This window comes from Epinephelus fuscoguttatus, linkage group LG1 (assembly GCF_011397635.1).
Source record: "Epinephelus fuscoguttatus linkage group LG1, E.fuscoguttatus.final_Chr_v1".
In the NCBI taxonomy this organism is placed as follows: domain Eukaryota; kingdom Metazoa; phylum Chordata; class Actinopteri; order Perciformes; family Serranidae; genus Epinephelus; species Epinephelus fuscoguttatus.
The window spans coordinates 8,278,767-8,290,499 of NC_064752.1; the positions used below are offsets into that span (position 1 = coordinate 8,278,767).

The following is an 11,733-nucleotide window of genomic DNA, read 5'->3' on the forward strand; positions in this document are numbered from 1 at the left end:
ATTATTTCTATTATGTTGACTTGTCCTGTACATGTGAAACTTATCCATCATCTGTTTTCTTGTTTGAATCGCTGGTCTGAGGAAAGAGGATGTAGTACTACATGCTGTACAGACTGTAAAGCCCTGCGACGCAAATTTGTGTTCATAAATGGCGCTTGTAGAGTTGTGTGATTATATTCGACACTCAGCCTGCGGCCATGTGCCGACCGAATCACAGCTGTGCTGATACACAGAACAACAGCATGATCTGGAGTGTGATATTGCTTAAATATATTCTTTACAAGTAACCCCAGAAATATTTATTACAGAAGTTTCTCCTAACGTATGGCAACAGTCGACATATTTTGCAGCTAATATTGCACACTGACCTCTCCTCCCTGACATGGACGGGGCAGTTTTTAAGGATCGGGGAGATGGACACACTCTGGATTTACAGTACATCATTATTATTTATTGTTTCAACCTCTCTTAAATCCTTACATTTCTTACAGTACAGTGAGAACTGAGATTCTGTCTCAACCTCTCTTTGACAAAGCGAACACAGCCTGTCCTCCCTGGATCGCCTTGTCTGCCTGTGGCGGCCTTTTTTTAATGGCCAGCCTGTGTCCACTTAGTCTGTGCACTGTCAGCGCTTTCCAAATTTTCTATCAGTCACGGTGGTTAGATACTCTGCCATCGTGTATTCCCTGGTAGGGGTCAAAGAATTCTAATTTACTCTGTAATTTGGTCGTTTCAATCCAGTATTTAACAATTTTCTTGTAGGTTTGGGATGATTTGGTCAGGACAGACTGTTTGGTGTCTGTCCCCACAGCCTGGTGTGTGTGTGGACAGAGCTTCAGGACCAGCTACCGTATGGAAACATTTTCAGGACCTCTTTGAACTAAAGGAGCATGTAATCGTGTAACAGACATGAAAACAGGCACCGACACCACTTATTTTAACAATAACACACTGACAGCAAGATAACCAACAGCTAAGAGCCAGAAATGCGTTTTGAGCCGATAGTGGAGGCAAACCTCGTGTCAATCAAGAGGCAGCACGAAAGGATTTACAATCTGGCAACAACACTAAAAGGATACTTTTCCTTTCAGCCCAGACCGGCTGGATAGCCGATCACCTCAGGTCAGACAACCTACGAGATGCAAAGGAGACCTAAAAGGGTTAAGAGATCTGAGATAAACGGAGCATATAATTCCTGAAGAGCCTTAAAAACAAGCCGTAACACCCTAAAATCAGTTCTATGCACAAGAGGCCAGCAAGGAGAGGCCAGCACAGAGATGTGGTCTTAATTTTATGGTGCCAGTCGGAGGCCAAGCAGCAGCATGCTGGACCAGCTGCAGACGCTAAAGACTGGCAAAAACCTACAGGAGCTAAAGGTGTCAAGGCGGCAGGAAATTAGCCGAATAATTGGAATAATTTGTTGTTATGCCACCGCGCAGTTACACAGTTCTTTTGTTCTTTTCTTTGGGGAAGGATTTTGGTGTTGCACTAACCAGACGTTGGTGACTGATATATCAGACTGCTTTGACCTGAATTTCAGTAAACGATGAGGTAGTGCTTTCCCCAAAGAGTTATATGACTTCATTTTTGTTTATACCTCTAATCTTGGAGGAATCCTAAAAACTACAATAATAACATCCTCCAGTGACATTTTTCCTCCACACAAGGGTAAAACATCCAACTTTCCACCCTCTCCTTTCCTGTGCCTCTGGTCAGTCCTGAGCCACCTGCTGCTACAAATAAAGATTCATTCACATCCAACAGAAAGTATTGATACTGCAGTACCAGCTCTGCTGTCTCACTCTGTTGTTGTTGCAGTCATTCTGCTGTTTTGCTGCTAACCAAGACAATAAATGATATTGTTGTCTTGTTATATTTATGTTTTATTAAAAACTTTAAATTTCACGCCTTCAACATCTTTTCCCTGCAGTGTCGAAAATGGTATTGACTATTGATATTTTTCAAGGTATTATACTGAAATTACAAAATTCTAGTATCATGACAACACTGATTCTGACTTTCTCCAGTTGTAAACATGTGTAGCTTATCCACCAAGTAAACAAAAAAACTGTCTTACATTTCATCGACTGAAATGTACTTCATACGTCTATAGCTTGGCGCCTTTTTCTCTAAATTTTGCCAAACCTCAAGCCGCCTTAGCTGCTGTAGGTTAGTAATCAGGGATGGAAATAAGCAGCAGCATCCAGCCAGCCAAGTGCTGGTAAAACATACAAGTGGCTGCTAGATTTGCTTCACTCACTGGCCAAAAAGCAACACGAATCTACCAAGTGGCTGGTAAATTTTGGAATTCACCAGCCACAGTGACAAGTGGATAAAAAAGTTAATTTCCAACCCTGGTAGTGACAGATTACAAGCCCCAAAAATGAAAAGTCTCAGAGGAAATGGAGAATCCCATGCTTTGACAGATCTGTTTCCTTTAATTGCCAATGCTGACAAATAATCATAAATAGCACACTGCACAGTAGCCACCTATTAGTAATGTTGATTTGTAGTGTTTCAGCTAATTTAGACTTAAAATCTAGTGTACAATTTAGTGGCATCTAGTGGTGACGTTGCAGATTGCAACCAATTGAAACCTCTTGTGTGCAAAGTGTGTAGGACAGGGGTCAACGACTAGATTTGTACGAGGGCCAGAATTTTTCTAAGCAGACACTGCAGGGGCCGGACTGTCTAATTTTGATATATTATTCTATATATATGAAAAATGTTTTAATAAAATGTTAAATAAGATCATGTGAAAGAAGTATGAGCTATGAGTTTATCTCCATTCTGGCATGACGATATGGTCCAAGCAGCATCCCATTTATACAAGACAGGACTTTGTTACAGTTTCACTGATCCAATCTTCATACAAACCAGCAAAATGTGGGTTCATTAACCACCAGAACCTGCATACTGTGAGCTTCATCGACCACGGGAGCATCATTTTCAGGATAGAGGACTGAGAGCTGCAATGTGTGTTTGTATGAGAGAAAGCGGGACAGAGGAGAAACTGCTGCACACAATGTCTCTGAGTTATTAATATCTTACTCAGGACACTGTGAAATTTGATATTTTTCTAGTAAGCTTTCTAGTAAGCTTACCCGAACCCACCACATCACCCTGCGGGTCAAATGCACATATTTTATTTTTACTTTTTCGTAAAGGTCGCCGACCCCTGTGCTAAGAGGAGCACATGTACGTCTAACTCTTATAGTTCATACACGTAAATGCAAATGTACAGACAGAGAGAAAATAGAGTCATTTCAGGACAGCCTGCCTTAATTCCCAATCATCAGCACAGCGTCCAAAATCAAAGCTATTGTGACAGCAACACTAATGAAGGACAGATTACAGGAATGAAGGGATGGCAGCGGAGGGGAGGAGGGAAGGAGTGCATCGAGACGGACTTGGAAAAGGAGAGGAAGAGCTGATTGATTTAAGGAAGAGGATGAGGAGAGGAGACAGGAGGGGATTTAAAACCCCAATCTCTGAAGATGGGCTCTCATTACTAATGAAGGGCAGATGACAGCGGGGCATTATGGCGTGGCACCGCAGCCTTCCTATAACTGAGGGGGAGAAAAGAGAAGGCCTGATGTAAACACACAGAGCTGAGCACTCGTCTCATCACTTTGGCCTCTGACACGAGAGATAAACAACAAAATATCATTCAAAGCAACGTGTGAGAAGCAATCTGCGGCCGACCTCCAGCGTGGAATTAAGTTTTCACTGCTACACCAGCGGCTACGATGTCATGCGAGCAGCTGGCTGCGACTCAAAAAGTTGTCAGTGTGATGATTTGTGGGTGGAAACTGGGAACTCAAATGCTGCACCCTGAAATGCAAGTGATGTGCCTTCGAGCGGCGCAGTTAACGACACCACAGCTCTACTGTGGAGCTGCCCAAAGGCAACCAGTAGTTCAGATTGATGGATGTGAGCTAATGTGAACGACATCGTGAAAGCACCATCTGTATTTTCTTTATCTCGGTAATAATTTGCGTACAGCGTCTGTCCACATGCTTTGGATAGAACAAGAGGAGGACAGCCAAAAGAAGGAAACCATATTTCTTTCTCAATCATTTGTGTTTGTCCCTACATTACTTTTAGTCTGTTTTTTTTTTTTTTTTGACCTGGCAGGAAACCTGTCACGGGGAGGTCCATTAAAGAAAATGCAGCAGAACTGAGAATGAAGAGAGAAGAAGAGACGTTCTAGAGGAAAGAGAAGTGCTACATTTCTGTGATAAAGAGCTCTGGTGTGTCTCAGAGGACGACTGTGATGTTCTGATGAGGTTAAGGTGGATGATCTGTGACTATAAGTTAGGAAAGCATTTTTGTTTCTTGTGTTTTTTTTTTACCCACAGTCAATGTTGACTTCTTTTAACCATCATCCCAATCTTTTTCTAACAGTTATTCATAGACACTTAGAGATTTATATTTATGATATTCACCACTAAACTGAGCATAGCTATAGTTCAAGCTCAGCTCACATCCCAGCTACATCAGTTGATCTCAAACAGCCCAATCAACTGATGGAGCAGCTGATTGGTTGATTATGGCCCAAGGCTCCAACACCAGACGCTTGCTGGCGAGCTCCATCCAGGTCTGGCTCCAGAGGGGGGCCCCGGTGTCCCCATACTGGGCGGGGTACTCTGTCCCCAAATGTGCTGTTTCACTGCGGTCTTCTTGAACCACTCTTAGTCTGGCCTCTCCCCTGGGACCACTTTGCCTTGGGAGACCCTACCAGGGGCTATTAGCCCCAGATGACAAAGCTCCCAGGATCACAAGGACACGCAAACCCCTCCACCACGTTAAGGTGGCGATTCTTGGAGGGGGCTAGTAGGAGGCGCCGGGGGCAGACCCAGAACACACTGCAGGGATTACACATCTTGTATGGCCTGGGAACGCCTCGGGGAGCTGGAAAGCGTTGCTGGGGACAGGGATGCCTGAAATACTTTACTTAACCTGCTGTCCCCATGACCTGGCTTTGGATAAGCAGTTGAAGAGGGATGGATGGATATTAGCACAGTGCTGGCTCTGTATTAGTCATTATAAAGCACTGGTTGATGCCTCATTCTGCAAAGCCATACTCTACAACTACTAGCTCCACTAGCTATGAGTTTCCTTTCAATAACCTCCTAATTACTGCTTATTGAAAGGAAGCAATGCTTTGCCCAGTATGGGTCTTATAAGGTGGTAGTACCACAAGAGCAGCCAATCTCCTTCAATAACACTTCATAAATATGGTTTGTTCTTATGTAAACAAACACCTGTTAGTAGTGACAAAATAACTCTAAACTAAGTCCATTTAACTCTGATAATTATACAGATAAGTTATATTGTACACTATCATGGAGCAGATGTTAAAACACTATATAAAAAAACACTTGGTTATAGTTGGGAACAGATTGGGTTTTGGCTTATATTACCTGGTTTTGGTGACACAATCGCAGTTTGAAATGCCGCAATGACTCGCTAAAACGCAGCTGACGCTGTTGTTCGTTGGTCTCCAACGACCCAGACACACCAAACTGAATTCAGAGAACCAGCAGCAATGAAAGTCTCCAGCTGCGTCGCCTCAGGTCACCTGTGTCTCAGCCAAAAAGTTTCACATGAACACAGTGCAAAGATCTCAACCAACAGCCAACCAGCACATACAGTACGTTCTGCACATGTGTAAGAGGAAATAAATCTCTGCCAATGCTGATTCAACATGCTGAATTGGCGGAAAAAAGCTGACCAGCGCCAAGGAGAGCCGACACATCGTATTGACGAGGGTCCCAAATGCTGACCAGGGCCCAACATTTACTGACGGCTGACTGTTGGCTTGGTGTGTCAGGGCCTTAACGGGGGTCTGCTGCTTGGTTGCCACTTTAACAACATATTTCTATATTGCCACAAAGATAACGTGGTCATTTTACGGAGTTAGAAAACCCTTCTTTATAAGAACAATATGAAAAGCTGTGACTTCCAACTCTTGGATCTGTTACCCACACTGGACTCTCTAGATCTGGGTTCATTGTCTCACCATATAAACGCAGTCCCTTTAATTTTTAAGTACAAGACTGCTTTCATCTCATGGCAATTAATCTGGCTATAAAATATAAGTGCATTGTGCAAGTGCAATATTTGTCATTCTTGGTTTGCTTCGGCCCTCTCTGTGGATTTTTGTACTATATATATGTATACATGCATATATGTATAAACACTGTATATGGTAACCACTGGCAGATAAACCAAGAAGATTATTTGTGGACTCTAATTAGAAGAGCTAGAGGTAAAGTTTTAGGTTGGCTTCCTTCCGTCTGTCTTTCCTGCCTTTCTGCCTGCATTTATTTTTACTCTCTGATGTCCAACCAACCTCTAAATCAACCTCAGTGCTGTATATTACAGAAAATGATTCCACTTTCAAACCAGAGCCAAAAATACTGAAGCGCTCTTCTTCATCGCTGAACATCAAAACCACATTTTCTATCCAGGCTAAACCCCGCTGTAATAGCACCGGACAGCTATATGAGATGTACGGATAAGTTTGAACCTGATATGTCATGATGTATTGTGAAATATCAAAACATTTATTCATTGAGTTTGAACCCACTGAAGGTTAGATCTGAATTTGTCAGGCTTTTAAATACGACATAAAATCTGATCTATCTCAGTGTCTGCATCAGAGAACACATCAGATCTCTTTTTGTAAACTTGTGGCCAAAATTCCCGTCTGAAAGCAGTGATACATCACAGAAAATATTTCACTGACACTTGTCAGATCTGGACTCAGCACAGAGCATCAACCAGCAGAACACAGCACATCAGTTTACATAATCCTTCACAGTAATTATCCTGGACCAAAACCTGAGGCTCCCAACACCTGAATAACATTTGCAGCGCATGAACAAAGTACTTAGCCTCCATTTTAGCAAATGCTTTTCTACAATTTTGCATATTTTTCGCAATCTCTTGATGAAATATGAACACTTGCTGGAGTCAGAGGAACTGACACCAACATTTCTCATGTGTGATGCTGCCAAACATGTAACCTTGTGATGTGAAAAGTAAGGTGCAGACCAGCTGTTTGAATTCTCAGGTCTGCTGTTGCACAAGGGGAGTCTGGTAGCCCCTGGTGCTTAAAGCACACACATTTCTGTTTGACCAAGTCAAGACAGTTTTATGGGGATTTAAGGCCTGTGAGGTGAACTCTGATCTAGTGTAGCACAGTGTGAGATACCCAGGTCCCTTAATGGATGTGCTTTCGTTCTGGTTTTAATGGTTTTCGCAACATAAACGTTTATTCTGCCTCCGATACTCTGCATGCAAGAAGAAGATACACTTCTAATCCATGTTGGGGGATAGTTTCAGATTTTAAACTCTATCTTAAAACAGTGAGAAAGGTTTACATTTAAACTGAATTTAATGTCTGCTTATCAGTATTAATTGTTGCAGTGTTTTTTGACTTGTGCAATTATTTGGTTAAAATTGTACCAAAGAAGAAGAAAGAAGTGAAGTTTTATTTATTTTTCTGCCATGACAGCAGCTCCTATTGTTTGTTAGGCTAATTTTTGGTACCACTAATATCTGAATGATGCAATCGTTCTGTTACATCACTTTATTCTTACAGCCAAGTGGCCAGGAGAAAACGTCGAATACATAACATTTGTATGTTTCATAAGAATCATATCAGCGTTTACAAGCTGACTTTGTCATCTGGAGGTGGAGGGGATGGTGGATGGCGTGTCACCTAGGTGAAGTCCCTGCCAAGCTGCAGACCACTGTTCGAGACCAAGAAGCTAAAAAATGGATGTTGTTTTTGTTAGCAAGTAATCACTGTGTTTTCAGCAGCTTTATAGCCTCCGGACATCGGGGACAGTGCCACCAACAGCAGTGTTTTTTTACTGAGACTTTGCTGCATTTCCTGCCAGGACTGTGCCTCCAAAGCCAGGTCATTTATTCCAAAACATGATCTTTTCCTAACCATAACCAAGTGGTTTTTGTGCCTAAACATAACCGCACAGCGTTGTTGAAACATAAAGTTTCAACACATCCGAATAATGGGCAAATGCAACTTATCTGTGGTTTGCAGAAAAATACAATGCCAAAATTTTTCCTACTGATTTAGTTGCTGTAAATTGAGCACTGGCTATGCTCCCTTTTGTCGTAATTTGAATCATGGGTAACATAGTTTGCTAGCTTGCTATTAGTCAACCGCTGCGATGGGAAACATGCACTCCGAGGGCTACGGCTGACAGTGTATGTTGTGTTGATGTAGCTCCAGCTTGTAAATGGTGTTCACATCAACATCTAGGTTGTAATTACAAATTGGCATTTGACACATCTTCCACAAATACTTCCAAAAACTTTGTCCTCTTTAAAAAAAGACAAACAAAAAAAAAACCTGTAGTGTAACTGCAGAATTACTATAGTTCATATTTCCTTAGGAGGTTTGACTTTGAACTTATCCTTTAAATCTAAAGTCAATGAAGAAACTTCACTGATTTAGTGGTTTGAATTGATGAAGGTGCAGGTTCAAACTAAATCTGATTATAAAGTAACTTTTACTGGTCTCATGACAGAAAACTTCTACATTCATATTTTTGTGATTTAAGTAATTAAATTACTTTTTGGGGGACATTTTTGTGTAGTTAACTACTGAACCTACAAACCATTGGGCCATAAAAGGAAAGGAATTATTCTGACCATTACTTCTCAACTAATTCAATCCCCTCTGACCTCAATGACTCATAATTCATTGACAAATGTTTAGAGGAGCTGTTGCATGCTATTGAAGAATTTACTTGGCTGGCTGAGTGATTCTGCTTGGTGCAACACTCCAACCTGGACTCTAGTTTGTGGACGGCATGTGTCTGACTGACAAAGAGTGGATAGAAAAACAAATCTGTCATTCCTGCACTTTCTAATAAATCGTGGTGTGTTTTATTTTTGAGTTTATTGCAGAGAGAGCCCACTTCTTCACAAAAACAAGTGGGCTCTTTCTGCAATAAACTCAGTTGAGTGGCAGTTTATGTTGGCCTGTGACTTTGTACATTGTCTATTTGAACATTTTTGAAGTAGTTTGAATTTCTTTTTCTTCTTGCAGTGTGAAGTTATTGGCAGCGTGCAAAGCTATGCCTTAAAAGAAGCTTCCCCAACACTGCCAATAACACATTTCAATGCATAGTTAGATCCTGTGTCACTGAGTCAATGGGAGGCTGTTGAAACAATTGTTATGCAACACAGACAAAACTTAAATGTTGTAACCAAACCACCAACACAGGGTTATAGTGGGATCAGTGTATATTTCCATTGTATGCAATATGTCTGGGATGCTTTACAATTAATAGAGGATACAATACAATCCACTGATGCTGGATTAAAGTGTCTCACTCAGTCAGGCTTATTCATATGTAAATGATACTACAGGAAGGCGGCAGCAGCATTACGATGCTTATTCTACACAAGCACTTGAGGTGAGGCTGTTTATGAATGATAAAACAAAGTATGCAGTTGGACCTAATACAGATGTGCGACGGGGAAAGGCCTGACAGCATAAGCTGCAGACTGAAACACAAATGTTTGTACTATTCAGTGTTTTAACTTTGCTTTTCATCCGTCAGAAAGAAGAAAGAATAAAAAAGGAGGACTTGGAGGGAAGAGGGAGAGAAAACGACTACGGCTGCTGGCCAACGACAACGCTGGCAACTCGCTCAATGGAACCACAGACGGCGGCGCCAGAGAGCACCAGGATCCCCGAGGATGATACGGACACCCAGCTCGCCACCACACCTGACACATGTTGGAATATCAGTCAGCTGACATCAGCGGGAGCGTTGTAATCTCAGAGCCAAGTCATTGTTTCCAATCAGCCCGTAAAATCTTTATTAACACGCACTGCCTTTCACCAGCGATTTGTTTACTGGAAAAATAAACAAATAAGTCGACATTATGACTAAGAAATTCTTACATTGTGATGCATGTGACCAGTGAGTCAAATTTCCCCACCCAAGAAATGTTGCAACCGAGTGGCAGCCGCTAAAATGACTGTCCCTTCTTGAACACACCCAGCGTTTATTTACAAGAACATCGAAGAGTTAAACAGAATTTTAATCAATCAGCAAATGTCTTCTGGACATGCAGTAATTGAACGTTTCTTGTGAATTCCAAAAGTCCGAAATCTGGATGAGGTTCTCAAAAGTTAAGATGCAAAATTTAACAAAGAAATCTAAAACAAGGTACCAAAAAAATCTTCCAAATAGTCCAACAAACTATGAGATTAAAGATGATGTGTGGAATTTTTCCCTTTAAACTAAATTTTTGTTTCCATATAGTGTTTCTCACCAAAATGCGTTGTGCGTCGTTGAAGGGGAACACCTGTATTTTTCAACCTGGACCTTATTCTCCCATTTATTTGTGTCTGAGGGTGCTTTCACACCTGCCCTGTTTGGTTCGGTTCAATCAAACTCAAGTTCATTTGCCCCCTCAGTGTGGTTCATTTGGGCAGGTTGGTTTGTGGTGAGAAGGTGTTCCGACCTGGATGTGAAGCAACTGCAGTCACATGACACATTGTTTGGGTTAAACATGAGCATGTTACAGTCCTGGAGGATTATTAATGTGCACCTCCTCCTGTACTGCCTTAATATGCACATTCAGCACATCCAATGCATCAAAACATTGTTTTCTAGTTGGAGCCGCGCCTCGTTTTCAAACTGTATGCTTTGACTAAAATGAACAATGACAGCAATATAGTCCACGATGAGCAGCGCTAAAATCAACCTGCGTAGTTGTCCCTCCATTGTGACATTAGAAAGTGTCACATTTATCTTGCAAGTGTACTCTTCTTCAACGTTTGCTTTACTTCCTGGATTTTTCTGACCAATCAAGAGCAGCTTTCTCACACAAGGCATTTGATCTGGTCCTCTTGTAAATGCTGCCGTGAGAACACGAACCAACTCTAGGCAATTATGCAACTTTGGAACAACATGATTCCCTGATTCAGACCAAAGGAGACGACTCTAGGTCTGAAAGCACCCTGAGTGGCTCGTGGGAACAAGAGTTGTTATAATTTGATCCAGTGTTGAAAGAGATTGCTATAGCCGGCTAAACAGGCTACAGTGGAAACACTAGTGGCGGGTGCGACTTGTTATTTACGTCCACAATAAGTGCTTGTTTTTGCCACTGACAGGCTCAAATTTCATTGTAAGTCAATGACAAAATTATGGAAAAGACCCTTTAGAGAAAGGAAATGTTTTTCTGGACCTTTTCCTTGTTCTGGTCTGTTTGGTGTCCAAGTTTCGCTAAAGAAGAAGTCACATACTGAAATCTCTCAGACCTCTTCATGTTGTTGAAATCAGCTAAATATTTGGTTGTGACATTAGGAATCTTTTGGCTAAGAGTAAAGGCCTTTGCATGCGGAGTCCCTTTTTATTGTCCAAAATAAAACAATCATGTTTGCACACAGTCCGAAACTTTTGTCTGTCATTGAAATTTTCGTAACAGGTTAGGTTTTCTGCGTTTTTTCATCCATCACAGCCTTTAGAGACGTTTGACCAAGAATCAGTGAAGAAAATGTGATGGTGGGACACATTGACAGATTTAAAAACGCATCTGAAGAAACAGGCTCAAATCAGTGTGCTTTCTGTACTCCAACACAACAATCTATAACCTGTACTCCTCTCTCCAACTCCCACTCATGTTATCCACCATTTTCTTCAAGTCTCGTGAGATATTAGAATGAGACTTCTTGTT

General features: G+C 41.6%; 1 protein-coding gene and 1 long non-coding RNA gene across 2 annotated transcripts in view; one reads left to right on the forward strand and one right to left on the reverse strand.

The window, feature by feature from the left end:
- Positions 1–11,417, forward strand: part of rspo4 (R-spondin 4) — a 62,974-nt gene extending 51,557 nt beyond the window's left edge. Inside the window, exon 5 of the mRNA XM_049599873.1 lies at positions 9,606–11,417. Within this exon, the coding sequence (XP_049455830.1) occupies positions 9,606–9,748 (143 nt within the window). The 3' untranslated portion in view covers positions 9,749–11,417. The remainder of the gene's footprint in view (positions 1–9,605) is intronic.
- Positions 1–11,733, reverse strand: part of LOC125903778 (uncharacterized) — a 36,820-nt gene that overhangs the window by 23,810 nt on the left and 1,277 nt on the right. The window lies entirely within an intron of this gene.